Raw genomic sequence first — 26,901 nt, forward strand, 5'->3', positions numbered from 1 at the left:
ACTTATTTTCCTTGAGCGTAACGTTGCGTCGACTTGATATAAATAACGATAACGATTATTGTTAATATTGTAATAGAAAACAGACTTACACCAATCAAACTTTCATTCCATTCATTCATTCATTCATCAATCAAATAGAAAAAAAAACTATGCCATAGACAATTTAATTTACACAACCGTACAAAGTTGTTGCACGTAATCTTTATTTACAATAACTCTAAAACATATTTTTGCGTTAATTTGTGTAATATTTAGAGAATAATGTAAATTTTCTCCACCGAGGTAACCCGCCAACCATTTCGAAAACTTGATTTCTCATGTTGTTTGTGTAATGTTATCGTTGTCAGTTTTCTTTTCGAATGGCGTTTTGTCAGTATAAAATACCAGGAAATGCTCTGATTCAACAAACAGCGGTTTCAATAACAATGACTAAAGTGTACTGTTCGTTATTTTCAGTCTGGGACAGTTACACGCTCGCTATGTAAGCAACCAGTGAAAGGTGTTATAATGTGGGGGTAATTTGAGTAATCCGGGCAAAGTCTGTGATAACAATGGTTCCTGCGCCGAGTTGCCCGTACACCTGGGACTACTGGTCCTCGTCCCCGACCGAGGGCATCGAGCTGGCCTGTCTGATGCCCAACTCCGTCTACATTCCTCTCAGGGCCAGTTGGGACTCTACATTGCAAGATGTCAAGGAGGTAAGGCCTAGGATGTATATCCTGTCTTCAGCTATGACTCATGCCACCAGTATACATAACATTTCCTTTGGTCTGGCACAGAATCTAGGTTACTGTATTAACTACATGTTTACATAATGATACATACATACATACATCCATCCTGACATCCCTCAGCAGGGACAAAGGGCTTTGAGAAGATTTCTCCATCTGACTCGATCTTGGGCAGCGGCTGCGAGATCCTCCCACTCCATCCTCATAACCTTTGCCTCACTCTCCACAGAACGTCGCCAGGTTGTTTTAGGGCGGCCTCTTTTACGGCTTCCAGGTGGCTGCCAGGTGAGTATGCGCTTCGAAGGAGTTTCTCCAGGTCTTCTAAGGGTATGCCCCAGCCACCTCCATTTTCTAATGAGGATTTCTTGGTCGATAGGTTTCTGCTTGGTCAGTCTCCACAGTTCCGCGTTCGAAATGGTTCGTGGCCAGTAAATCCGCAAGATTCGCCTTAAGCATTTGTTGACAAATACTTGTAGCTTGCTGGATAGGTCTTTCCGAACGAACCATGTCTCGCAACCGTATAACAGGACTGACTTCACGTTAGACTCGAAAATCCTCACTTTTGTTCGCCGGGTGATGACGCTGGAGCTCCACACTGGTTTCAACTGGGCAAACGCGCCTCTTGCCTTGTTCAGACGACTCTCTATGTCCAAGTCTGTCCCGCCTGTTGGATCTACTACTCCCCCTAGGTAAGTGAATTTGTTAACCCTTTCAACGTCGACGCCATTGATTTGGAGCGGCTGGTCATCAAGGGACCGAAGGCGCATCTCCTTGGTTTTCCCAATATTGATGCGAAGACCTTCTTTCGCCGCTTCCGTGGCAAGGTCGTTTGTTTTGGACTGAAGGTCAGCACGACTTGTAGAGAACAAGCACAGGTCGTCTGCAAAATCTATGTCTTCCAGGTGCTTATTCTCAGACCAGGGTAAGCCCCTTTGACATTTGCAAGTCACTCTACACATCACGTCGTCTAGAACAATAAGGAACAGAAGCGGAGACAGCAGACACCCTTGCTTAACACCTGAAGTCACTGGGATGGGATCAGTGAGACGGCCTTTATGCATCACTCTACAGGAGGACCCTTCATACAGACACTTGATGAGTCCGATGATCTTCTCCGGTATTCCTCTCTTCTTGAGTATGCGCCATATACTGGACCACTTCACTCGGTCAAATGCCTTCTCAAAGTCGACGAACAATGTGAAGATCTCACATTGCATTTCGTTGCATTGCTCGAGAATCATTCTGACAACGTTTAGTTGGTCTGTGCATGATCTGCCTGGTCTGAAACCACCCTGCTCTTCTCTCAAGTGTGTGTCTACTGCACCCGCCATCCGACTCAGCAGTATTTTGCACAGGATCTTCGAACACACCGGCAACAAGTTGATACCCCGCCAATTCGCACAACACGATAAATCGCCTTTCTTTGGTAGCTTCACTAAGACACCTTCTTTCCAGCTGTCCGGTACTTGTTCTTGTTCCCATATCGATGTCAGTAGCGGAAACAACACGTCTGCAGAAACTTCTGCATTGGCTTTCAGAGCATCGATAGGTATAGCGTCGATGCCAGGTGCTTTTCGGTTCTTTAGCGATTTTATTGCTGAAGCTATTTCAAGCCGTGTTGGAGGCTGGATATTTATGTCGAGACAGTATTGGTGACTGTTACTGTCTATATCCTCCTCTGCCACATCTGCGTGCGACGGTTGTGGAGCTTCAAAAACCTCGCTGAAGTGTTGCTGCCATCTTAGAAGCTGGTCTCCCAGTGTTACTAAGAGCTTACCGTCCTGGCTCTTTATGGGTCGGTCTTTACTGGGTTTTCGGCACAACTCTTTGCCTGCTCGGTACACTTCTCTGGTGTTCCCAGTCATGGCAGCTTTCTCTGCTCTACGAGCAATAGACTCAGCCCAGCGTCGCTTATCTTTTTTAAGGCTACGTTTGATGTCGGTTTCGCATAAGAAGTATTCGTAGGCTAGCGCTTCTTTAGCATCGTGATCCTGCTCTGCGTTCAGCTGACCTTTGATGGATTTGCGATTTTGGATTTTATCCCACGTCTCGTTTGTGATCCATTCCTTCCGAGAATACTCCTTATACCCTAACACTTCCTTGCAGCAATTTTGTAACACGTCGCTAAGCTGGCCCCAGTGCTCTTCGATCGGAGCTTCGTCTATGGCTAGAGAAAAGTATCTGTTGTGGAGCTCAACGCCAAATCTATGTTTTACGTCGGGATCCTGAAGTTTGTCAACGTCGAAAGGTTTGTTAGTTGGTGTTGATCTCTGTTGAGCGTTTGCTATCTTCAGCTTGATCTTAGCGACGACAAGGTGATGGTCACTATGCACGTCCGCACCTCTTTTATTTCTAACGTCTAACAACGAGTGTCTCCACTTTCTACTGATCATAAAGTGATCTATCTGGTTTTCTGTTCGCCGATCTGGCGAAACCCAGGTCGCCTTATGGCAGTTCTTGTGCGGGAACACTGATCCACCAATAACAAAATCGTTTTCGCAGCAAAGCTCCACAAGCATATCTCCATTTTCGGATCGATCTCCTAAAGCATGTTTTCCTACCCATGACTCTACGCCTCTGTTGTCACAACCTATTTGAGCATTAAAGTCACCCATGCACATCACTATATCCTGCTTTTTAATGGCTTTCAATGTGGAATTCAACTGACTATAAAAAGTTTCCTTTTCTGCCATATCAGCCTTGTTAGTGGGAGCATAACATTGGACAACCGTAATTTTCCTCACCCTTGACATAAAGCGGGCTGTCATTATGCGCTCAGATACCGGGTTCCAGTCTAATAAACTCTTCTGGGCATTTCTGCTAAGCAATAATGCTACTCCTGCTTCATGCTTGTCCGGTTTGCCGGAGTATAGGAGAGTCATGTCACCCACTCTTTCTTCACCGAAATCCTTCCATCTTGCCTCTGAGATGCCCATAATATCAAGTTGGTATTCTGTCATGTACTTCGCTACTTGATGCACTCTGCTCTCTTCGCGCATTGTTCGCACATTCCATATGCCAATCAAAGTCCGTTTTTTCGCGCCAAAAGTCTGTTGTTTAGAATCAGTCCGTTTATTTCTTCTCAAAGTTTCAGTAATTTAATGGATTTTCAGCTATATGAGTAATTAGCCCATAGTAGCCTAGTCTGCTAGTAGGGCTGCTACTTTACAAGCGTACAGACACGCTTTGCAGAATTTTTAAGGGCCTTTTGCACCCCAAGGCCTATACTGCGTGGCCTCATCCAGCGGTAGCTAGGTAAATGGTTATCCCGCCATTGTCTCGGTCGCCATTGCCCCGTCCGTTATCTAGCAGGGAGCACCACGGCTGTGCAGCGCGAGCCGCAGAGCCGCCGCCAGCAATTCGTACAAACCACCAGCGCGTGCAGGTGGGGATGACATTTGGGTCGGGTAGATGTTGATCCCGTTCTCCCCTTACTCCCCTTACTACATAATGATAGCCTAACTTTTTTAGAAAGTAGACCACATTGTTTACATTTCTTTGTACTAATTTTGTTTTATTTTTGTACATGCTATCAACAATGTTGACTTTGGATAATCTACCCTATACTTGTACATCCACAGAGATGGAATATCGTTAAATTGTGATTCTACCTTTGATTTCTTTGTTATTGTTCCAACTTGTATGCATCTTGAGGTGTGAACAGATAGGATGATAAATTCACATTTTATACATTGTATATTTTATTTTATGGCTAAAATCTATCTAAATACATCTGAGTACTAAATTTACATCTTACTGATAGATCAATATTCTTTATTTGTACTGAAAAACAGTTAAAAAGCAAAACATTCAAGTACATTTGCAAATCGCAAGAGCATTCAGTCACTTGCCATAATGACTTCCTTCCTGCCTTTGTATTGTTCTTGCAAGGATTTTAACCTTTCCTGTCTTCATCAGTTAATCAGATCACTCCAAGAAGGAGTAGCAGTGAGAGCCCTCACTAAAGCATCTCATCATCATCATCATCCTTTAGAGAAGTCCATAGCTAGACATAGGCCCCTCTCAAAAAGTTTCAAACTTTGTCCTCTGACTTTGTCATTCAATTACTACCTGGCCACCTGTCTAAAGTTGTTGGTCTAATCCAGTGTTTTTCAACCTGTGGGTCGCGACCCCCCGGGGGGTCGCGAGTCTTTTGCAGGGGGGTCGCCAAAGGTCCAAAAAACTAGGTACTTTATTAAAAAAATTCAATAAAGAAAATAATATTTATTTATTAAGTAAGACTCTTACTTAAAATGTTCTTACTTTAACAGAAGGATAATTACTCATAAACATTTCAATATGTTATAATCAAAAAATAAAATCCTGACACGCGTTAATATGCAAAAGTTGAGCTTAATTTATCCCATTGTGGATCTCTATTAGTACAATATAGCACATCCACACAGTAAGGCAGATTATACAGAAGACCAAAGGCACATATATCTACCTAGGGCAGACTATTCGGCTAGGCAGAATCAACTTCGACAAGGAGGCTGCAAGGCGCATCCAACTGAGATGGGCCACTTTGGGAAACTTCGTCACATATTCTCCTCGGCCATCCCTCAGAGCCTGAAGACAAAAGTCTTCAACCAGTGCGTCCTGCCAGTGATGACGTATGGTGCAGATATGTGCATACTGATGGTAAAACTGGATGCTCAGCGTGCTATGGAGAGAGCTTTGCTTGGGGTTTCTCTGATGGATCGTATCAGAAATGAGGTTATCCGTCAGAGGACTAAGGTCACCAACATAGCTGTCAAAATATGCAGTGGCAGTGGGCTGGGCATATCTGGCGAAGAACAGATAACGTTGGGGTAGTCGAGTTCTCGAGTGGAGACCACAAACAGGCAGGCAGACGCAGCGTGGGAGGCCTTCCTGCCTGGTTCAAAGACAACGACCACAAGTATTTGTTTTTGTAGAGCTAGGTAAATAGTTTTTAGCATTTTTATTTCACCCTTGATGAATTTTATTCATGATATTTAAATGGTCAAATAAGTCAGAAAGAAAAGCTAATTTCAAAAGAAATTCCAGGTAGCAATATTTTCGGATCCTAATAATGGAGACTATAAATACATCGTATGAAATAAATATTGGTAATACATACACTTGTCCAAAATTAATAATGCACATGCAGATCTTCACACCCGAATCATTAAATCGTAAGAGCCTTAAAAGAAACACTTGCATTTTGCACCTTGCTCGAAAGAAATAGGAGTCAATATCATGTGTCACATAATCGAAAACAACCGATCTGTCAAAGATTTCTATGCGCATTATAAATTTTGGAGCACTGTACTTACCTACATTATAAAAAACCGAAAGGGCCAAGGGGGTCGCGAAATATTTTTTTATACCAGGGGGGTCGTATCATGAAAAAGGTTGAAAAACACTGGTCTAATCTGTCCGTCAGCAACCTGATTCTCCTAATAGAAATACATTGTGGGACAGTCCATGCAGACTTCAAAGAATATCCTATCCATACAAGTCTTTCTATTAAACATGCAGGCAGGCTTAAAGAGGTACCCTGATAGAACATACTAATCTTTTGGAAGGAGTCTGGTGTATGAGGGAGTCTTTATGTACCATGTAGTCTTTGATTACAATTAATGATTGATGGTGTGTATAGAAGACTTACTTGTAATCCACTGCTATTTCTTATCAAATTTTTAATCTATCAACCCACTATGCCCTGACTGAATAAACCTTTAATTCCAGGAATTATGGGACAAAGCAGCAAAATATCCCCTCTTCGGGATGCTGCACGAGATGTCTGGATATGTGTTCCAGTTCATTAACTCACTCGCTGCTCCAGAGGAGGTGGATGATGAGAGCAAGCGTCTCCGGGATGTCAAGCCCGTGTGTGGGGTGCTCAAGATCATTGAGAGACCCAATGAGAAGCCAGGAGAGCATTTGCTCAACACACACATCAGTCACTTGATTGGGAAAGGTGAGATTATGTTATAATTACATTGTAAAGGTAAGGTTGTATTTGAAAACAATGAAGTAGTAGCACATTTAATCCTGAAACAAAACCATGTGAAGAATAATTAATATGATGTATTTAAATCTTCACAGTCTTCCATTTAAACCCTGCTCTACCTCCCCAGGTTTAAACGAATTCGACAGCCTCCGCAGTTCGGAAGTGAACGACTTCCGGACTCGGATGCGTATCCTGGCCGAGGAGAGCTCGCTCAAGCGCGCCAACAGCTCACGACTGGAGAAGCTGCGACACCGGTACCCGCCGCGGCTGGCGGACCTGCCCGTGGTGCCCACGATGCTGCACAGCCGGCTGAATAACCACTGCTTTATACTGGTCACGAAGGTGGAGAATACTGAGGTAAGGATCGGTTTGAGGGTTGAAGCTGTATCTGGATGATGTCCTTTTGTTTGCCCCTCATGTCAGTATTCATTATCATTATAAGCCTATAGCAGTCCCCTGCTGGATGTAGGCCTCTGCCAAAGCACACCGCTGGATGCGATCTATAGCTTTCCGCATTTCAGTATTACAAAGAATAATAATTATGTATGGGTATCCTATTGATATGTTTCAATGTATCACACATTTTTTATAGATAAATCATACAATAACTATTATCTTAGTAGGTTCCTTCATACATATAATAGGAAATCTAGGCTGTGGCAAGTAACTAAAACGATTTCAGAAGTAATTTTGCTGAGCGATTGTTTTTTGTGCAAATTGTACCTACATAAAAAAACCTCCTTTATGTAACTATTATTACAAATATTTATTCCAGTACCATAAAATGTATTTAATTATTTAAAGTAATGTAAGAGGATACCATATGTACGTACCTATCCAACAAAGTTGGATCTGTACCTATTCATCCTCCTCAATATCTTGTTCTCCATCTACTTCTTGGCCCTTCTCATTCTCCTGCTCTTCTCCTTCCTGTTCTCCCTCTTTCTCTTCTTCGTCTTCTGCCTCTTCTTCTTCTTCATCCTCCTTCTCACCTTCTTCTATCCACTGCGCTATCAGCTCTTTGGCTTCTGCCCTGAAAATCGTATTGTAACTTTTTATTTGTAGGCTGTCGAATGATTTTCTTCCTGGGTTCAGAACCTATTATGCGGTTGTTAGCTGAATCTAAGCTGGTTCTTTTTTATCCTTTCTGCATTTTCAGATTTATTTGTCCATATACCAGAGTGGGTATTACATACCTCACAAACACAATCGTCTGAACATATCCTATAGTATCTTACCTTTCCTCATCAGTAAAATCAGTCTTGTTAAGCTTCTTGAGGCGCGGCACGGCTGCCAGCACCTCGATCCTCAAGTCAGGGTCTTCCTCCTCTTCATCGTCATCACCTCCCTTAATATCCTCACCAGTACCGCCAAAGTAGGGAGTGCCTTTGAGGACCAGAGTGTCTAAGGCGGGAAGTACCTGAAAAGTCATATATGATACGTGTTGATTATGTTTGTGTTTTTGTACATAGTATCTGTATCTTTGGGACTTTCTTGCCCCCATACATCTCCATAAATAGTAATGGGGCTTTTTATGACTGTGGGGCAGGTGCCCTTACTTTGAGAAATGATTTTGTCACGAAGATTTTTCTGAAGCTAAGCTAACCAATCCGTGGTGCACAATTGATCTCTTATTGACCTGACATTTATTAACAATGGCGAATTTATTAACCTTTAATTTCTTTATTTGCTTCAACGTGCCCACCATGCAGCTTCGCAAGTTAATATATTGGAGTTTTCTGTTATTCTTGTTCAACCCATTGAGTTTCTTTAAAGGATTAAACCGCAGATGTAAAATCCTTAAATTTTCCAATTTGTCAAGCCCCGCCAAACTTTTGACCTTATTCCCTGCCAAATAGAGACTGTCCAAGCATTGCAAATCGCATATATCCGACATGACTTTAATATTATTGTACCGCAAGTCAAGGCAGCGTAGTTTGGTCAACTTCCTTTCAAACTTAACTTCGTCTATTTTGTTGTGACCGAGCTCCAGAGTGGAAAGTTCTGGTTGGTAAACATCAGAAACTGAGGTTATTTTGTTGTAGTTCATTACTATCACTTGAAGGTACTCCATGGGGTTGAGCGCTGCGGAATCAAGTTTATTATCATCAGCTTGTAGAAACAGAACGTAAGGTAGTTTCGTTAGGACTTGAAGGTTGACTAAAGTGAGTTTGTTGTGGGATACGTCTATGTACTGCAGATGTTTGAAGCTGAGCATCGCGTCTATGTTGGTGAGACCCATGTTGGTACATATCGCCTTGACATATGTGTATCTGTAATATGGAAATTACCTAGTTAAATATCCTTAAAGACAATGCTATCAAGAAGAGCGAGGCCACGACAGGCCAAGTAAAAATGTTTGTAAAGTGATAGGAAATTCTGAATTGAGAATCTACTTTCTCCTTAATTATGTGTATTGAGCATTCAGAACCTTCCTCTAACCTTCCAATGCATATACAGAGTGCCCGTGGAAGTAATGGATAATAACGAAAAGAGCGACCCATTTACTCTTTCATCAAAAATGTACTTCTACGGCTTTTCTAAATTCGTGAACTCTTACCCGTCACCCTCTGCGGTTTTCCCTATCATGCTCAGCCTGACGCTGACCTCTGACTTGAACAGTTTCCTCGCCACATGCTCGCTGGTTTCCTCGTAGATGCTGTCTTTTCGCGGTGGAAAGATTTTTACTTCCCCTTTAATCTTTAGTTCGGAATCATCGGACGTGAAGTTTAAGCGTGACCTTAACATTTTCGAGGATTAGCTTATAAATACAACCCAAAAAAATATATAAGGATATGGATTTTTCGAATATTTTTGGCTTGCGTGTTGTATTTATTTACTTTTTTGACAATTATGACAGTTTCTGTAGCTATGCCATGAACTCGCCATGAAGCATAAGAGCACTCAGAATAATAACAGTCTAGAAAGGAGGAAATAATATATCCTTCATTAACTGTATTATTTTATTCTTCCGTGTGTGTGGTGTTGCTCTCCACCATCTGAAAAATGCTTATGATAAAATTTCAGTTCCAATGCTGTTCAAAGCGAAACATCTTGAGCGCATTACTATTAATTTAGTGACTATACCGAGCTAGCAATATACTAGAGCGGTGGTAGCTCAGTCGGGTAAGCGCCCGCTTCTCACGCAAGAGATGCGGGTTCGAATCCCGGCGCTGACATGTACCAATGAGTTCTTTTAACTTAAGTACAATGTATACCATCGCTCCTACGGTGAAGGAAAACATCGTGAGGAAATCTGCATATCTAGATTTAGCACATCTAGATATGTGAACCCACCAACCCGCAGTGGACCAGCGTGGTGGGAAATGGTCCAAGCTTAGGAAGGCAGTTTAGACCTTGGGGATATGCACAAAGGTTCCACTCGAGAGAGCCAGGTGCAGGTACTTACACCCCCACAGAGAATAGAATAGAATAGTGACTATACCAATACTAACTCGCTAGACTGCCATAAAAACTTGTGTTAAACATTTCCCTACAATCACACTCAACTAACCTCTCTATCTCTCCCTTCGTCTTTACTAATTTCTCAATCGATTAATTTCTCTCCTTTCACCCCCAGATATCGTTCACCTTCAACGTGCCGGTGACGCGCACGCCGCAGCAACACATCGAGTACATCATCAACAAGAAGGCCAACTCGCTCAACATACGCGGCGACCATCCGCGCCATTACGTGCTCAAGGTACAGTCCGGTTTACCAAACATGGCCGAAAATGGTGATAGGGTTATAGCGCGGTTCACAGAATATGACCAAATATGGCGACACTACAGCTAATGCGTATGTCGCAGGCATCTGGTTTAATCTCCTGTTTAATTGAACCGCTAGCCCGTTCATTGGATGACGCTACTCAGTTGAATGACTAAAGAACAACTCGTCAAGTGGTTGACTGTAACGTCCAACGTCTTGACTGAACGTTATTCAGCGAAGTCGTTAAATGGGATATAGTATAGCAACTTTGTAATGTCTGGTTAGGATGAACATGACTCTCTCATCTCACAAATTAACGAAACAATAACAATAAACGTACCTTGATATTTTTGTTCGTAATTATCCAGTTTAAGCACGTTTTTTTCTTTGAAACTATCCGCCGGCGGTGAAATAATAGGTAAATCCATGTTGTCACACTATTTTAACATAAATAACGCACTTTAAAGCTAATTTATTTGCAAAAAATAACAATACAAGTGCTTTTTGTGTCAGCTGTTCGCTGTTTGACGCCATATTTGTTTTATTCACCACCTGACTGATTTTAAGTCCGCTAACTAGTTGGACGTTTTGTGACGCTTGTACAATCAACGTTCGGCCTAGTCATACAACTGAATAGCGTCATCCAATGAACGGGCTAGCGGTTCAATCAAACAGGAGATTAAACCAAATGCCTGCGACACGTACATCATCAACAAGAAGGCCAACTCGCTCAACATACGCGGCGACCATCCGCGCCATTACGTGCTCAAGGTACAGTCCTGTTCATGAAGCATGGCCGAAAATGGCGACACTATTATTTTCAATAACAGCGTATGAGATGAATGCAGTTGAAGGTTTTGAGCTCGCAACGTTGCATTTATTCGCGTTTCTGCTGTCGATTGCAAGTAACATCTGAAATAGGTCAAATTTCACGGAAAAACATTTTTGGGCAAAGGGATATCATGTTAGAGAACCTGAGAGAGCTGTCACGGTACTTTTGTCTTTACTACACAAACAATAAAATCTTATTTCCATCACCAGGTGTGCGGCCAAGAGGAGTACCTCCTAGGTGACCACCCTCTGATCCAGTTCCTGTACATACAAGAGAAGCTCGCGTCCAACGGCGTGCCTGAAGTGGTGTCTGTCAGCATAGACAAGATACCGTGCTTTCGTAAGTATATTAGGTTGAATTGTTTGGCCTTAGGATAATTATTCGTTATTGTACGGATTAAATGTCGTCACATCTGAATGATTGTATTAGACAGTGACAGCAACAATTATATTGTTCAGATAACACTTATCTGACTATTGAAAAATCAGCCCTAAAGGATTTATGTGTTAGATAACATTGTAAATTGTAAGTATCCCAGCGTGTCGGTGGAACCATGACTCTATAACTTAGATACAGGGGCGCGATTCACATCTCAACCGAAATATTTGTAAAGCGATACGAACGAGTTACGAGATGAAATCCGCAATGTTTAAAAACGCGATTCATAGCACACATACTTTGATCTCGTTTTCATATCGCTAGTTCGTATTTGGATGGCTTGAGTGAAATGAATGAAACTATATTTTTTTTAATTGCCATGCAAAAATTATAAATACTACCACTAATTGTTTTAAATAATTTTGTTCCTACAATATATTTTGTTGGAATTAGTGTCGATAGCAAGTATCAAGAAACAGCTTTTTAATTCAACGTTGAAGAAATTCATAACCTGTGGCACTTTTGACAGCCGCCATGTTTTCTCCATAAAAACATTGATTTTCTTTGCTCATTTTCGTGTCAACGTAGTTTTTTTGGAAAATAAGAAGAAAGGAAGTTTAACTTACTTAGAGAAATACGACTGAGACATGTAAGTATCAATGTATTAACCAATTTTTTTTGAAATATAAATGTTACCGGTTGTAGTCAAGAAGGTATTGTAATTTACGATGTATCCAATTTCTGTTTTGAATTGTTTTAGAAACACAAGCAGCAGCCGATGTGCTTGAGTAGCAGAAGGAGCAACTGCGTTGTGAGAGGGCCACGGCTTCAGCCCTCACAATGATAGCTGATTAGCTGAAGTAATGAACAGACAGGCTGCAGTCAATGAGAGGCTTCTTGAGGAGGTGTTCCTCATATGGAAATCGTAGGTTATTCCTAAATGTTTGGCTAAATAATAGAATAGAATTTAACTTCATTGTTACCCCAATAATGTCTTAGGAAAACTGGTGTTGAATATTTATGTTACAGCGTAGTTTTGTTTAGTATCTGTCTGTAATTTTTTAGAACAATATCATACTGAACTTTTCATTTTGTCTTTTCTAGGCTAATGAAAGGAACAATCAAGACCAGACTTAAAGTAAAATAATACGTATATATAATTTATATCGGAATAAGTACAAAATATTTTACACTATAGGTCATTTTTTTTTTTTATACTATAGGTCATTAAGCACCAAAAATATGTAATAATGTACGCAAAAGACTGTTTGTTACCTTTTTGTAAATAAATAAATAAATATTTTTGTAGGTATATGTTTTATCTATAAATTGAAAATCCACAGATTTTAGCGGCGACGCAGTTGCGCGACCAGTGAAGCTCTGGCTCCGCGACCGGCGTGGAGCGCGCGGTCAGCGCGGCGCTGCTGCGGCTGCTGCGCAGGAGGATCCCGTCCCTGCGCATGCGCCTGGCCTTCAATGACCTCACGCCTCTCTTCTTCCTCTTCTTCATGCGTCAATTCAAACAGAGGAGCACCTGTGATTACTGATTACCTAAGTTCCTATATACAATAATAGTTTAATAATTGTTAACAAAATATTGTATATATAAGTATTAATAATTACTTATACAAAAGGCTAAAAGCATTTTGTACCAGCCAACCTATAGGAGAGAATATGAGAAAAATAATAAGACTTTAATCTTTGATTGCCATTATCTGTAGCTTTATTAAGTGGTAAAGGGACCTAATTACTACCTATATTTTTTTAGTATTTGTGATAATTCATAGAATTTATTAGTTCTATCAATAAATAAAATATACATGCATTACAATGTGTTTAATTCATTAACTTACAATTTGCACACTGAGGGAATGTGTATGCTTTCGGTTAAAATATTCTTCCTCATTCTGCGAGGGCCTCAGGCCAAAATCCACGCCATTCAAATAAATATCACTAATACAAGCTTACTATAAAGGAAAATCACGAATTCGGTAAAGATGGAAACGTATCTCGTAGGGACGGCTGTCCGGCTGAAAAATGGCTTGAAGATCTTGGAGAGATGCGTACAAGGTCAATTTCACTTTTAGCAGTATTTTCTGAAAACGATCTATCAATTTCACCCTTTTCTTCGAAAGTTTAAAATCGCTAAAACGTCAAAATATGACAGATAAGCGATATCAAAAAGTTCAACAAAAATGACATGAATCGCGTCATTCTCCATTCCGTTCATTCATTTTGCGATCTCGAAACGATCTTACTATGTAGCTTGTTTTTAGTGCCATGTGAATCGCAATTTCATAGCTCGTTCGTAAAAATCTGAAAACGAGATGAAAACGAAGTTGTTTTTTGTGACACGAATCACCCTCCAGTAGCTTTGTTTGTATATTATTGAAAGACACGTGGGTTGTAACGGGTCGTAGCTCCCTAAGATCTGACAAAATATTAACAGTGTTATTATGAAAAATTCATGCACACAGAAATTCTAACTCTGACAAATATTGTCACCACTACCTTTCACGTTTCCTCATCTCACCACTCTCCTTCCCTTCAACAGAAGAGCGTGACTTATTCTACACAGCACCGGAGCGGCGGCGACTGACCTCCGACCACTCCAACACAATCAGGAAGAAGAAAGCGCCACACGAGTCCTCGTGGAACATAGACCGCGACTACAGCGCCAGTATTGTCAGCATCGGAGGGCTCAATGTTGATACTGGCCGGCTGGTCGAGGTATGCGAACTTTTTGCTAATTTAAATAAGTAGTCTGTTCTTTTAGGCTTTGAAGTTAATACTGGCTGGCTGGTCGAGGTATACAAACTTTTTGCTGTTTTAAAGAATAGTTTGTTCCTTGGTTTGAATCTGGAGGCTAAGGGTTCGTTGTTGCTGGCCAGCTGGCTAGTTGGGCGATGTATACCTACTTTTTACTGTACTCATGAGGTCTGTTTGTTGTTTATGTTGGTTAATTTGCAAGCCAATCAAAGAAAGGCGAAAATTGCCTTGAAGGTGAGGTTTCAATGTTGATACTGCCCGGGTGCCTAAGTGGAAAACTATTATCTTATTATTTGTAGCTCTGTAATTATGATTAGGTGACTTATGACCAGTGTTTGATTTAAACATTACCTTCCCAGGTGGTAGTCCAAGCGGGCATATTCCACGGCGGCAAGGCCCTCTGCGAGCCCCAGAAGACCCGAGTCGCCACGGTATCAAGCGACGGGGAGGCCCGTTTCGACCAGGAGCTGAGGTTCCCCATCAAAGTGCACAACATACCGCGCATGGCGAGACTTTGCTTCGTGATCTATGAGATAAGCAAGACGGCTAAAGGGAAGAGCCGGAGGGTGAAGGATTCTAATAAGGTTTGTGTTTATTATCGTTGTGTTGTTGTTGATGAAGTTTATATGTTGTTGGATTGTTTGATTGTATGATTGTTCTATTGTTGGATATATCGTCTTGTAAGAAGCGCCGCAACATGGCTAAATGATCTAATACTGACTGTCCGATATCTTATACGCTAATAACTTAAAATATGAGGACATCTCGGACACGGCCTAGAACTAGACAGAGCCTGTAATATGGGTATCGGACAGCTGATACATTTCTGGTCATTAACCACTACACCGGTCGACAATATGTAGACGATTACTGGTGTAGATTATTACCGACAGACGGTAAGGTTTTTAAAGTAGCAAGGCAACTTGCATAATTGTCAAGTAAAAAAATACGAGAATCTTGTGTGTATGCGTTTTGAAAATTGTGTTTACCTATTTTGGGTTTTACATCTAATTCTAACAATAAACTCCTTACAGGAACTCTACATAAACAAGCTAGCGTGGGCCAACACGATGATCTTCGACTACAAAGAACAGCTCCGCACCGACGGGGTCACCCTGTACATGTGGACCTACTGCGCAGAGGACACTCAGAGCGACGACCTACTGAACCCACTCGGCACCGTCGTATGCAACCCTAGCACCGACTCGTGCGCGGCGCTCACCTTCAAGTTCTCCAAGTGAGTGTTGTGACATCACCCTGTACATGTGTTGTGACATCACCCTGTATAGTGCACCTACTGAACCCGCTGGGCACCGTCGTGTGCAACCCCAGCTCCGACTCCTGTGCAGCCCCCACCTTCAAGTTCTCCAAGTGAGTGATGTGACATCACCCTGTACATGTAGAGGTAATGAACCCGCGACATGCCCAGTATTGCGCCGATAGAGTTTTGGATCAAGCAAACAAAAATACAGGTGTGCAATATAAAGAGTAGTGTGTCTTTATATCAGAGCGTAGCAACGTACCTCCGAAAGCGGTTTCAACTTCGATCAAGTCACTTCTATCTATGTTTTATTTCGTAATATATTTAAAAAAAAATGGGAAACTTAAATAATTTTTCATAAGATAAGCTATTTATCATGCCCCGAGTTTTGAACTTCACATCTGTCCATACTACATTTCATCAATAAATTCTACTAACCAACCCAACATTTCCAGTTACGACATAGAACACCCGATCCTGTTCCCAACACTGGATCAAGTTAAAGAATACGCGGATCACATCGAGAGCACCTCCCCTGATGTTATAGAGAGGCTGAGCAAGGATTTTGAGCAGTTGCGACTGACGGCAGAGAAGGACCCCATGTATGAGATGCACGAACAAGACAGAAAGGACATTTGGGCTTCCAGGTATGTTTGTTTTTGTTTTATTTAGAAATAATTTGATGAATTAACTAGGCCTAAACCCTTCCTTCATTGGAAAACCCGTCATCCAGCAGTGGGGCTGGGGACGTGATGGGTTGTGATTACGGAGGAATGGTGCAGTGACACCCACACACACCATTTTAAATTAAGGACGCTACATACGTTGAAATTGTAATGTTTTAGTACTTTAGTAGGACACAGCCAGTCAGCCCCACATCATTTGGGACAGTGGTCCAGATGATCCGGAACGAAATCAAATGCATTCTTCTTCTGTTTCTGACGCCTACACTTTTCCCACAGAGAATACTTCCGCCACGGCGCCCCGGAGCTCCTCCCGAAGCTGCTGATGTGCGTGGAGTGGGGAGAGCGGGGCGAGGCGGCCAGCGTCGCGCGCATGCTCGACACGTGGCCCACGCTGCAGGTGAGTGCGTGTGTCACGTGCCCCCACAGACAGTGATGGCAGTGAAGATTCCGCCACACAGTCGGCAGCGCAATCATTAGCAAACAAAACATGAAAATTAATTCATATAAGACGTCATATACCGACGCATCACGCTGAACGCGCTGTGTGATGTGACGTATGAAATTCCATGCAATACCCGGCGGCAAGTTGACGGCTGCCTCAGAGCATCTTCACACCTTCCATATATTTTTACAATCGAAGAAACCACAGACGCTAGCCCAGGCTCAACTTGACCTATTAATTATTATTATTTTATACTGTTTTACTTGGATTGTTTGCATAAGTATTAAAACATGTGTTTATTGCAGGTGGAAAGTGCGCTAGAACTGTTGGACTATGCTTACGCAGACGCAGGCGTGCGCTCCTTCGCCGTCAAGTGTCTTGCTAATATCAGGTTAGATACTGTACAATATAATAAAATATAAAATGGTTATAGGGTCTTGAAATGGTGTTTAATCGTTCGAGAAGTAAAAGTACAGAATTTATGTGGTGCGGGAGATTTGCCACCTTCAGCGCCATTACTTTGCACTGCTTAGACGGTGACAAAAACTCTCTCCCGGCCCCCTCTAGGCCTCAGAAAGTGTTACACACAAATAAGGATAGCTAGTATCGCAAAGGAATCCTGACTCAGCATGTGTTGTCTATGTCTTGTTGATCCACATCCTACAACCTGAAAGTTGCATATAAGAGATCGCTAAACGATTAGACGGGCAGTTCACTATTCCCAGTATATTATTTTTTTTCATCCCATATTTTTTATGGTGACTAATGCATGCATAATACTGTATTTTATTCTATATTCTATTCCTTTTTTTCAGTGACGAAGACCTCCTCCTCTACCTGCTACAGCTGGTGCAGGCTCTGAAGCACGAGGCGTACCTCATGTGTTCTTTGTGCGTGTTCCTGCTGAAGCGAGCCTTCAACAACATGAACATCGGACACTTCCTGTTCTGGCACCTGAGGTATGTACCCCGCTGCCTTCCTCTAGTGATGACGAGGATCTACTCCTATATCTGCTGCAGCTGAAGCGAGCCTTCAACAACATGAACATCGGACACTTCCTGTTCTGGCATTTAAGGTATTTATATTAAATTTATCGGACCTGCCGAAGAACGGGTCCGTCATTTACATCGATAAACTTTTTTAGTGTTCCACCAATCACAGCGATGTATTTATGGTTAATCGCGATATGGTGACTTTTATTTATATCAATAACGGACCGTGCGGCAAGGCCTGATGGGCTAGTATGGGGCGCATATAAGACGTGACAAAAGTTCTCCGTCGCGCTCGCTCTTGAGGCTGCGCGATGTGAGTGAGCGCAATGCAAAACTTATGTCACGTCTTAAATGCGCCCCGTGCTACTAGTCCTGATTAAACATTATTATGGCCCTGCCAAGAAGCACTGCAAAACTATGGTATTTGCCTTCCTCATCTAGCCACTAGTCTCGTGGTCTCCACTTGAGAAATCATTTACCGTAGTTGTTCTTGGACGGGTAAGGACAACCCATCCTTACTTATTATACATTTTAAAAAGCTTAAAATCAGTTTACAATTTGCTCATACCTACTTCCTATTACTACCCAACTAATGATTCCATCTACATTCCAGATCGGAGATGCACGTGGCGTCAGTATCAGTGCGGTTCGGGCTGGTACTAGAGGCGTACTGCCGCGGCTGCCAGGAGCACCTCAGCGGGCTCATGCGGCAGATCACCTGTCTTGATAAACTTAAGTGTGAGTACATTGTATAGCAGTATATCTATAGTTATAGCACTACAAAAGAATCATGTATCTTGACCAATATAAAAAGATAACACTTTTAAGGTCCCATTAGAGACGCGGGGTGAGGCGTGGACGCCATTGTTACGCATAAGGACGCGCTCTGAATTCTCTCTTATCAACTTATCATAAGTCTCTATTCTCATTTTACACAGATAGCCGCCTTTTTTGACAAGATACATGTTTCTGTCTGTATCTTAGTAGCACTGGATTCCATGAACTTGACTAGCGCTGGACTCCATTGCGGAGTAAAGCGAGCCTTTTTTCGACAATATTCCCTCATGTCACATGATGTATTACAAACCCCCAATACTTACTTCCTCTGTACAACCTAACCCTCCACAGGGGCGAGTCAATGCGTGCGCAAGAAGAAGGAAATCTCCAAAGCGCGCTCGGCACTCGTGGAACATCTGATGGAGCCGCATTGCGGGGAAACGCTTTCCAACTTCGCGTCGCCGCTCAACCCCAGCTTCATATGCAAAAGAGTCAAGTAAGTGCCGCGGCGTGATTGGTCAGTGGTTGCTGCATGCGTTGATTTCGACCAATCATAACGTGCAAACTGTTTGATCCTACGGCATAGTGATGTGATTCATCACACACGTTAACAGTGAAGGCTCTATGTTAGCCGCTTTTATTAGGTACTTAGGTAATTTATTTTGTGCTAATATTCTGTGGACATAAATATAATCACAAGATAAGATCTGATGCACCTGTTCATGTATTATCATTAAAAGTTCATTTGAAATTAACTAAGAACCTTTTTTTAGCCAGTTTGAAATAACAAATGCGCCTCCATAATGTCTGTATACGGTTTATATTTGGTTTACGCAAGTATGACCATGTTTCAGAGTATCGCGCTAAGCTCAAGTGGCTCCCCATTCGCCTTCGCCGGAATACTCACATTCTTTCACTTCTTTACTCAATACTGTTTAACCCAGCGTACCCCGATTATCTCAAAGAGCGATTTCACTTTCGACATGAATCCCACAGCCGGGGTTTGCGTTCCTCACAAAACCTACGGCTGAATATTCCACCCCATACTACAAAATTCTTCAGTGACTCCTTCACCATACAAGCAATCACTTTATGGAACGATCTCCCACTTAGTATACGGAAAGCACCGTCATTGGCCTCATTCAAAAGGATGTTAAAAGACCATTTCCTCGGCTCTTGAATGAAGATCACTATATCCTCTTTAATATGCTTATTATTATATATAAGTAACGTGGTATGTATTTTATTATATATTAATATATATTTTAATATATTATATATTATGATGCTAGGTATATAAATTATATATGTAAATATATTGTAGGTAGTATATGTATTGGTATATTAAATATTTATGATATATTCTTTATTCCTAGTACACTTTACCCTTCTTTACATCTAAATATCCTTCCACCCAAAGGTTGTCTGGAAGAAATCGCTTTAAGCGATAAGACCGCCATTTGTACATATGTGTTAGATTAAGTTTTGTATTGTTGTCCATATTTTTGTGTGCAAATAAAGAATATCTTATCTTATCTTATCTTAACAAATGAAATAACAAACCCTTGTTCACCCCTCAGACCGGAGCGATGCCGCGTAATGGACAGCAAGATGCGTCCTTTACTGCTCGAGTTTGAGAACATGGACCCGACCGGGTCAGAAATATGCATCATCCTGAAAATCGGAGACGACCTCCGACAAGACATGTTCACGCTACAGATGCTACGCATCATGGATAGATTGTGGAAGAGTGCCGGATACGACTTGAAGTGAGTATCAAGTTTGAACCAATCAGAGCTGAGATTGATGAATATGATTTGAAGTAAGAAGAGAAAAGTGGAGTGCCTAATCAGAAATCCACATTTCTTATTTCTTTATGAGAGTGTAGAGTGATGCTTGTCATCATCCTGCACACAAGTGCACAGCCTAGGGAATCAGCGCCTGACACTAATCTGACTAGCCAATCCTAACCGTGGTGACCAATTCTACTCGTACATAGTAATTTATTTGTTATTTATTTTTTGTATATGGGCACATGTTTGTACACAAATGTGTGTAATACTTTGTGTTAATTATAAGTAATAGGTACCTACAAATCTTTATATCTTTTTTTTGTGTTCTTGTGAAAGCAGCTTAAAACCAATTTAATTTTACTGTTCACTTATGGAAAGCGATGCTGATTGTACGATTACCATATATTTTACTAAGGTTTCTTTAGTATTAAACATTGTACAATTGTTTGTTTTCCCAAATAAAATAAAATAAAATACTCTACCTCTTATGTTTATCACCGACACTACAAGAAGAAGAGGTTCTTTTTTCTACCACATCGTTTTCCATAGTATTAAAACAGTAATTCAATTTATTTTCCCCCCAGACTGAACCCATACGGCTGCATCTCCATGGAGTACGAAGTGGGTCTGATCGAGGTGGTGGCGGACTCGGAGACCATCGCCAACATACAGAAGGAGAAGGCGTTCTTTAACGCGACCTCGACCTTCACTAAGGGCAGCCTGTTCCGTGAGTCATGTTGGGCTTTCATTTTGTTCTATTTGTGTGCGGGTGTTTTGGTGGAATTTTGGATATATAATGGCTTTGGGGGAAGCATCCGTCTTTTTGCGTTGCTAGCAACAAGATAATTACATAGATAATTACAGCCTTTACATGCTCGGTTTCAATTGAACAGTGGGACGAACCACTTCCAAATACCGTAGCGGTCTAATGAAAGAGACGGTCTGGTGCACGAAATTCTTATTATGTTTATTTATCCACAAGTAGGTAAAGTTAGCACACGGCATCGCTATAAATTCGGTATGTCTGCTTTTTAAGAACGAAGCATATATACATGGATCTGTCAACAACAGACAGACGCGCGAAGCCACTTTGCTTAATCCTATGTAGTTATATCTTTCCTATCTGAATCTGAACCAATCCCTCTCCTACACAGAATGGCTCCGCGAGCACAACAACACCGAAGCGAGCCTCAACAAGGCCATCGAGGAGTTCACGATGAGCTGCGCCGGCTACTGCGTGGCCACCTACGTGCTGGGCATCGCCGACCGACACCCCGACAACATCATGCTCAACAAGAACGGACAGGTATTCATCATCATCAGCCAATAATCATCCACAGCTCGACATAGGCCTCTCCCAAGGAGCGCCGCAACACTCTGTTTTCAGCCGTCCTCATCCAGCCACTACCGGCTACCCGCCTAAGGTCGTCGGTCCAGCGGGCAGGAGGGCGTCCCAGTTATCTAGCCGGCAGAGGGGCGCGACGGCGACGCCGGGGTTAAGTGCCGGCGGGTCTTTTATTAATACATATATAATTCCATAGAATGAGACAAAATATTTGACTTCACACATGAAAGTTCACCAAAGCGGCTACCTTCTGTGCATGGAGTCTCATTATCGCATGATAAGAGGAGTGTTTTAGCTCGTCAATGCAATCAAATAAAAATAGGGGACAGTCGGGGACATAAGGCTCACCAATGGAGTCTGTCGCTGATTATTAACCTTTTCAAATATAAATGATTTCACATCTAGAGCACTCAACTTGTCAAAAATACCAAAATGACTGTGGAAAATAAGTGATGAAGATCTCGAATGCAGCTCAATCTCATTTGCTTCTTTGCCACCTGCTTGTTTATTGTCTGATGCCAGTAACTTACACACCATTCTCTCTCCCAACAGCTGTTCCACATAGACTTCGGCCACATCCTGGGCCACTTCAAGGAGAAGTTCGGGTTCAAGCGCGAGCGAGTGCCGTTCGTTCTGACGCACGACTTCATACACGTCATCAACAAGGGGCAGCCGGGGAGGGGGACCAAGGAACCGCTCGACTTCAAAGTGTTTAGGGAGCATTGTGAGACGGTAAGAATTGTTTTCTTGCATAAATTAACCCCCAACGGATAAAGGCCTCTTTTTCGTCGTTATAGGTATATGTTTAACGTGCGTGTGTTTCTGTATCTGTGTAGGTATGTGTGTATCTGTCTGTGATAGCGTAGGTAGCTCCCAAACGGCTGAACCGTTTTTGTTTCATTTTTTATGGTCTTAGGTAATGCTACCCCGAATGTTCTTAACCATAGTTTATTAAAACTTATGCGATTTTTTGTGTCGAATATCGGGGGATTTTAACATTGGTTAGGTTTGGTTAAAAGTTCGGCTTCAAGCGCGAGCTAGTTATATATAATATATTTTTGTACTAATAATGGCAATTCCCATAGGCGTTCCTGATCCTGCGCAAGCACGGGCACCTGTTCCTGTCGCTGTTCTCCATGATGATCTCCACGGGCCTGCCCGAGCTCAGCTCAGAGAAGGACTTGCAGTATCTACGGGAGACTCTGGTGAGTTGACATGCCACCTTGTGGGGCGCGCACGCGCGTGTCGTACAAAAATAATACGCGGCAGGAGCACGCGCGTACGCACGCGTAGCTCTATTTCGGCCCTCACAGGTTATAATATAATGTAAGAAAGAGTGAGCTGCTGATGTTCCGGACGGGACGACGAAGTCTTACATCTGTACCGCCCGTAATATTGTGTGGCTCCACAATGAACAGCGCCTGCCGCATGTCCACGCGCGTGCACGCGCCTAACTCAGTTTCGGCCCTAAGAGTCATATGGCAACCGTTAAATTATATTTATGATACCATCTGCTTCTAAAAAGCCAGGAGACTTTGTTTATTATTTTTAAATTCCATTCTCCCCACCAGGTCCTCGACCTAACCGAAGAGAAGGCGGTCGAGCACTTCCGCTCCAAGTTCTACGAAGCTATAAAGAACGCGTGGACCACGTCGCTCAACTGGGCCCTGCACAACATAGACAAGAACAACCGACAGTGACGCCGGCGCCGCGCCGCGCCCGCCCGCGCGCTGCCGCTCACGCTGTAGGGGATAGAGGATATAGGTCCTTTAGAACGTTGGCGTGACGGCGACGTGACGCTAACGTGCAGCGACGTGTCGCTAGTGTGACGGTGACGTGACGCTAGCGTGACGGCGACGTGACGCTAGCGTGACGGCGACGTGACGCTAACGTGCAGCGACGTGTCGCTAGTGTGACGGTGACGTGACGCTAGCGTGACGGCGACGTGACGCTAGCGTGACGGCGACGTGACGCTAGCGCACCGGTGACGCTGTAAGGGATAGACGAGGACTTAGGCCCTTTGTACTTTGGAAAATATAGCATGAGCCCCATGACGGCTGTCAAATCCATACATTTTAATCGTCATTTGTTTTTTTTTAAGGGAAACTCGACTTATTTTTCCGGGCATAAGGATCTGTCAATCAAGTCATAGGACTCGTGCTATATTTTACAAAGTATAGTAAAAGTTCCGAAAGCATGGTCCCATGGCTACGTTCAAGGATTTTAAGACATGGCGTTAGAAAATTATACCCTTTATGGACATTGTCACTCGCTCGATACCTCCCGATCACGCTGTAGGCTGGATATGGATATATGTATGCCCTAGGCTCTATATCCACCAGTGCGTCCCACTCACGCTGCAGGTCACAGCCCTGGGCCTAGGGTTTGATAGTTTACATAAACGTCGCGCCTCTGTAGGAAACTATACTAACAGACAATGAAAAAGTTATCTGTCTTGAGGCTCCATTATGTTACTGGAACATTTTCATTGCTTGTGAATTGTATTATGAATAAAAATGGAAACGTTTTTCATTGACCTAAATGGAAAAACGCATGTGCTGACAGGTTATTGCAACATTTAACACATCGTCGATAGATAAATCGTAATTTCACAAAGAGGATTGTTTTCGAAGCGTGATCGGGACTGTACTGCCCAAAGACTGATAGTATTATAAACTGGGCACCTACCACCGCCGGCGCCGGGGTTTAGTAACACGTTATGTATAGACTTATTCACTACTATTGTTAATAATAATATGTACCTATGTATGTATAATGAAGTTTTCTCGTATCCCCGAATAAGCGTAGCACTGTCTAAAATTCAGAGATTTTTAAAGGACTCCGTTGTTGTAGAAGTTTTGAATGAAATTTCGAAGATTTCATTAATAAATAAAAGATTGATATCCTCTGATCAAACGCGAAGCATGATGTATTTATTGGCTATGAGAACTATTTTGAAGGAAATATTTGTTGTAAACATTCGGGGATACGTGAAATTTGAGTAAGTTTGTATCATTTAATTTAATTAAAAGATAAGGAGTGTAGGCCGCAGCGTCGTATTGGCTGTGATATTAAGTATGGGCGCTCAGTATGAGCTAGCCAATAGGTCAGGTTTTATAAATACTATTTCGTATGGAGTGTAGGAATTTATTAACTTTAATAAATAGCTTGGACTTTACGTGCACAGCGTTCGTTCTGTTGGAAAGCCAAAAAATCATAAGCACTGTTTGAAATATTAAAAAAAGTTTGTGTACTCAGTCGTTATTGTAACATTTTTTTATTGATACCAGTTTTAATAGTATACTACACGCTTAATTAAAAAAAAGGATTCTGAGTGCTGAAACAACGCTAAAAGCGAGGCAACGTAAAAGATAAATTTAGCGGTAATTCTAGGTAAATTGTTTGGGATAAAGTCCGTTTGAAGGTATCAAAATTAGCAATGTGGAATCATATGAAATATGGTGTTGTAATAATTGTAATTGAATTTGGATAACGGTTAGATATGGGTTCGGAATTCATGTATGGTTTAGCGCAATCGTTAACTAGCTGTAGGCTCGTGTATACTCTTTAGTTAAATATATGCATAAGTGTAACTGTAAGGGGTGATTCTGTTGTATCGGAGAGAGTAAAGAGATGTGGACGACTGCTGCTGGCCTAACTCCTTAGACTAGTAATGTACCTACTATAAGAACATTGCATGCTATTGTAAAAGAATATTACCGACAAGACCACCGTGAAAATTCACATTTTATGAAATGATGTTAAAATGATGCGGCGGCTTTAATAATGTAATGAAAGCGGGAGAATGTATAGCGATTGGAATATCGTGCTTTATGTATAACGGCTCAAATATTGTAGATAGTGGGCAATGCATTGTCACTTGAAAGATGCTTGCAAGTACTGAGGGTTAATGAGTTGGTATTCATCAGGATATGTAATGTTTATGAGTTTATATTTGTTTATTTAATTTGTAAAGGTTAGCTCCTCAGCAAATGGTGTTAGATACTTGTATGGGAACGATTTTAGTAGTGTTGTACATTCTAGCTTTTTTATCAGGTCCAATAGCCTCTGGTGGGATATATCATAGTTTAAGCAGTATTATATCGTCGACCATCAGAAGATTTAGGATCAATTTAGTTTGTTTCATGAATTATCAGGCTACCTCAACACGGCTTTGTTTACACCATAGTTATTCCACCAATCTCCATGTTTGTTTCTTCATCTTTTCGTAGTCAGTTTGAATATGATGAGAATGCACGAATGTGTTTACGTTCCCACACTAGAGTCATGAAGTCGAAATCAAATTCTGTTAAACAAATAAGTTCATTACTCGACAGTAAATTCAAATTCAAATTCAAATTCTACAAATTTTGTAAGTTGTGTTATGGTGCAGTTTAATCAACGTGGGGTAGCTTGAACCGAGCGGGCGGGGTAAATAATAATATTTTAATTGGAAGTCTGCAGGCTCGCGCGATTTTGAGAGGAGAGCCAGCGATCGTGTGGGAATTGCCAATTAATTGATACATAATTACCCCATCACGCCGCCTCGGCCCGCGCTACCTGCACTCATCTTGAGGGTGTTTTTAACAGCGTGCGGATTTCATCACGCACGCGGGATTGCACGCCATTTTCCCGCGTCTCGCGTGCATATTACTTAACTAATAATACTTATATGAACGCGTGCGACGCAAACCCGCGTGCGTGATCAAATCCGCATGCTGTTAAAACAGCCTTAGGTGTTACTTGTGCCGCCATACGGCGTTTTTAGATGACAATTGGAACTAGCAAGTAATTATTAGTAAACTTAGCACGTCTTAGTAAAAAGTATACAGTGTTGTTTCTGTGTAAATGTTGTCTTCAGGGATGCGGTGCGCTATTTTGGGGGTTGTTTCTTGAAACTGGGAACTTATTTTATGCGTAGAACCTCTTTTTATGATGTATGACTATGAATGTTAATCAATAAATCAGCAAAGTGATTTTAGTTTGCCACGCACTGCATCCCTGAAACATATTTTATTTTTAATATTTTAGTGATTGAGAATTGCCTTATGAATACTTTGTAGCATTAGTTTTTTATACACTACAGTTGTGCCTAATTTAGAGAGTATTGAAGCGTGAACATATTTGATACACGTACAGTTTGAATGTTGTCCTTATACACATCTGTTTTAGGTATATGAAATAGAATGGAGACCGCGTAGCTAATGTA

The 26,901-nt window shown here is 41.9% G+C and overlaps 2 protein-coding genes and 1 long non-coding RNA gene across 4 annotated transcripts; 2 read left to right on the forward strand and 1 right to left on the reverse strand.

The window, feature by feature from the left end:
• Positions 1 to 138: 138 nt before the first annotated feature.
• LOC105394660 (phosphatidylinositol 4,5-bisphosphate 3-kinase catalytic subunit delta isoform) lies at positions 139 to 23,474 on the forward strand. Its single transcript, XM_048623501.1, has 21 exons — positions 139 to 282; positions 457 to 698; positions 6,444 to 6,675; positions 6,836 to 7,065; positions 10,289 to 10,411; positions 11,459 to 11,588; positions 14,182 to 14,357; positions 14,756 to 14,980; positions 15,431 to 15,633; positions 16,113 to 16,304; positions 16,620 to 16,740; positions 17,091 to 17,176; positions 17,601 to 17,744; positions 18,391 to 18,515; positions 18,906 to 19,050; positions 20,135 to 20,323; positions 20,932 to 21,074; positions 21,502 to 21,653; positions 22,245 to 22,424; positions 22,778 to 22,897; positions 23,264 to 23,474. Exons 2-21 carry the CDS (start codon positions 552 to 554, stop codon positions 23,390 to 23,392), a joined length of 3,192 nt encoding a protein of 1,063 aa, XP_048479458.1. The 5' UTR covers positions 139 to 282; positions 457 to 551; the 3' UTR covers positions 23,393 to 23,474.
• On the reverse strand, positions 7,464 to 9,539 carry LOC105394134 (leucine-rich repeat-containing protein 23). The gene is made up of 4 exons (XM_011565976.3): positions 9,269 to 9,539; positions 8,381 to 8,981; positions 7,947 to 8,128; positions 7,464 to 7,741 (listed from the first exon to the last, which is right to left on the reverse strand). The coding sequence occupies exons 1-4, from the start codon at positions 9,454 to 9,456 to the stop codon at positions 7,567 to 7,569; spliced, it is 1,146 nt and encodes a 381-aa protein (XP_011564278.3). The 5' UTR covers positions 9,457 to 9,539; the 3' UTR covers positions 7,464 to 7,566.
• On the forward strand, positions 11,824 to 13,499 carry LOC125489053. Of its 2 annotated transcripts, none has more exons than XR_007266699.1 (3): positions 11,824 to 12,276; positions 12,388 to 12,552; positions 12,971 to 13,499. It is a non-coding gene; the product is annotated as an uncharacterized LOC125489053 (long non-coding RNA). The 2 variants fall into 2 exon arrangements; XR_007266700.1 differs by lacking the exon at positions 12,971 to 13,499 and adding an exon at positions 12,732 to 12,760.
• Positions 23,475 to 26,901: the final 3,427 nt, after the last annotated feature.

Source organism: Plutella xylostella, chromosome 10 (assembly GCF_932276165.1).
Source record: "Plutella xylostella chromosome 10, ilPluXylo3.1, whole genome shotgun sequence".
In the NCBI taxonomy this organism is placed as follows: domain Eukaryota; kingdom Metazoa; phylum Arthropoda; class Insecta; order Lepidoptera; family Plutellidae; genus Plutella; species Plutella xylostella.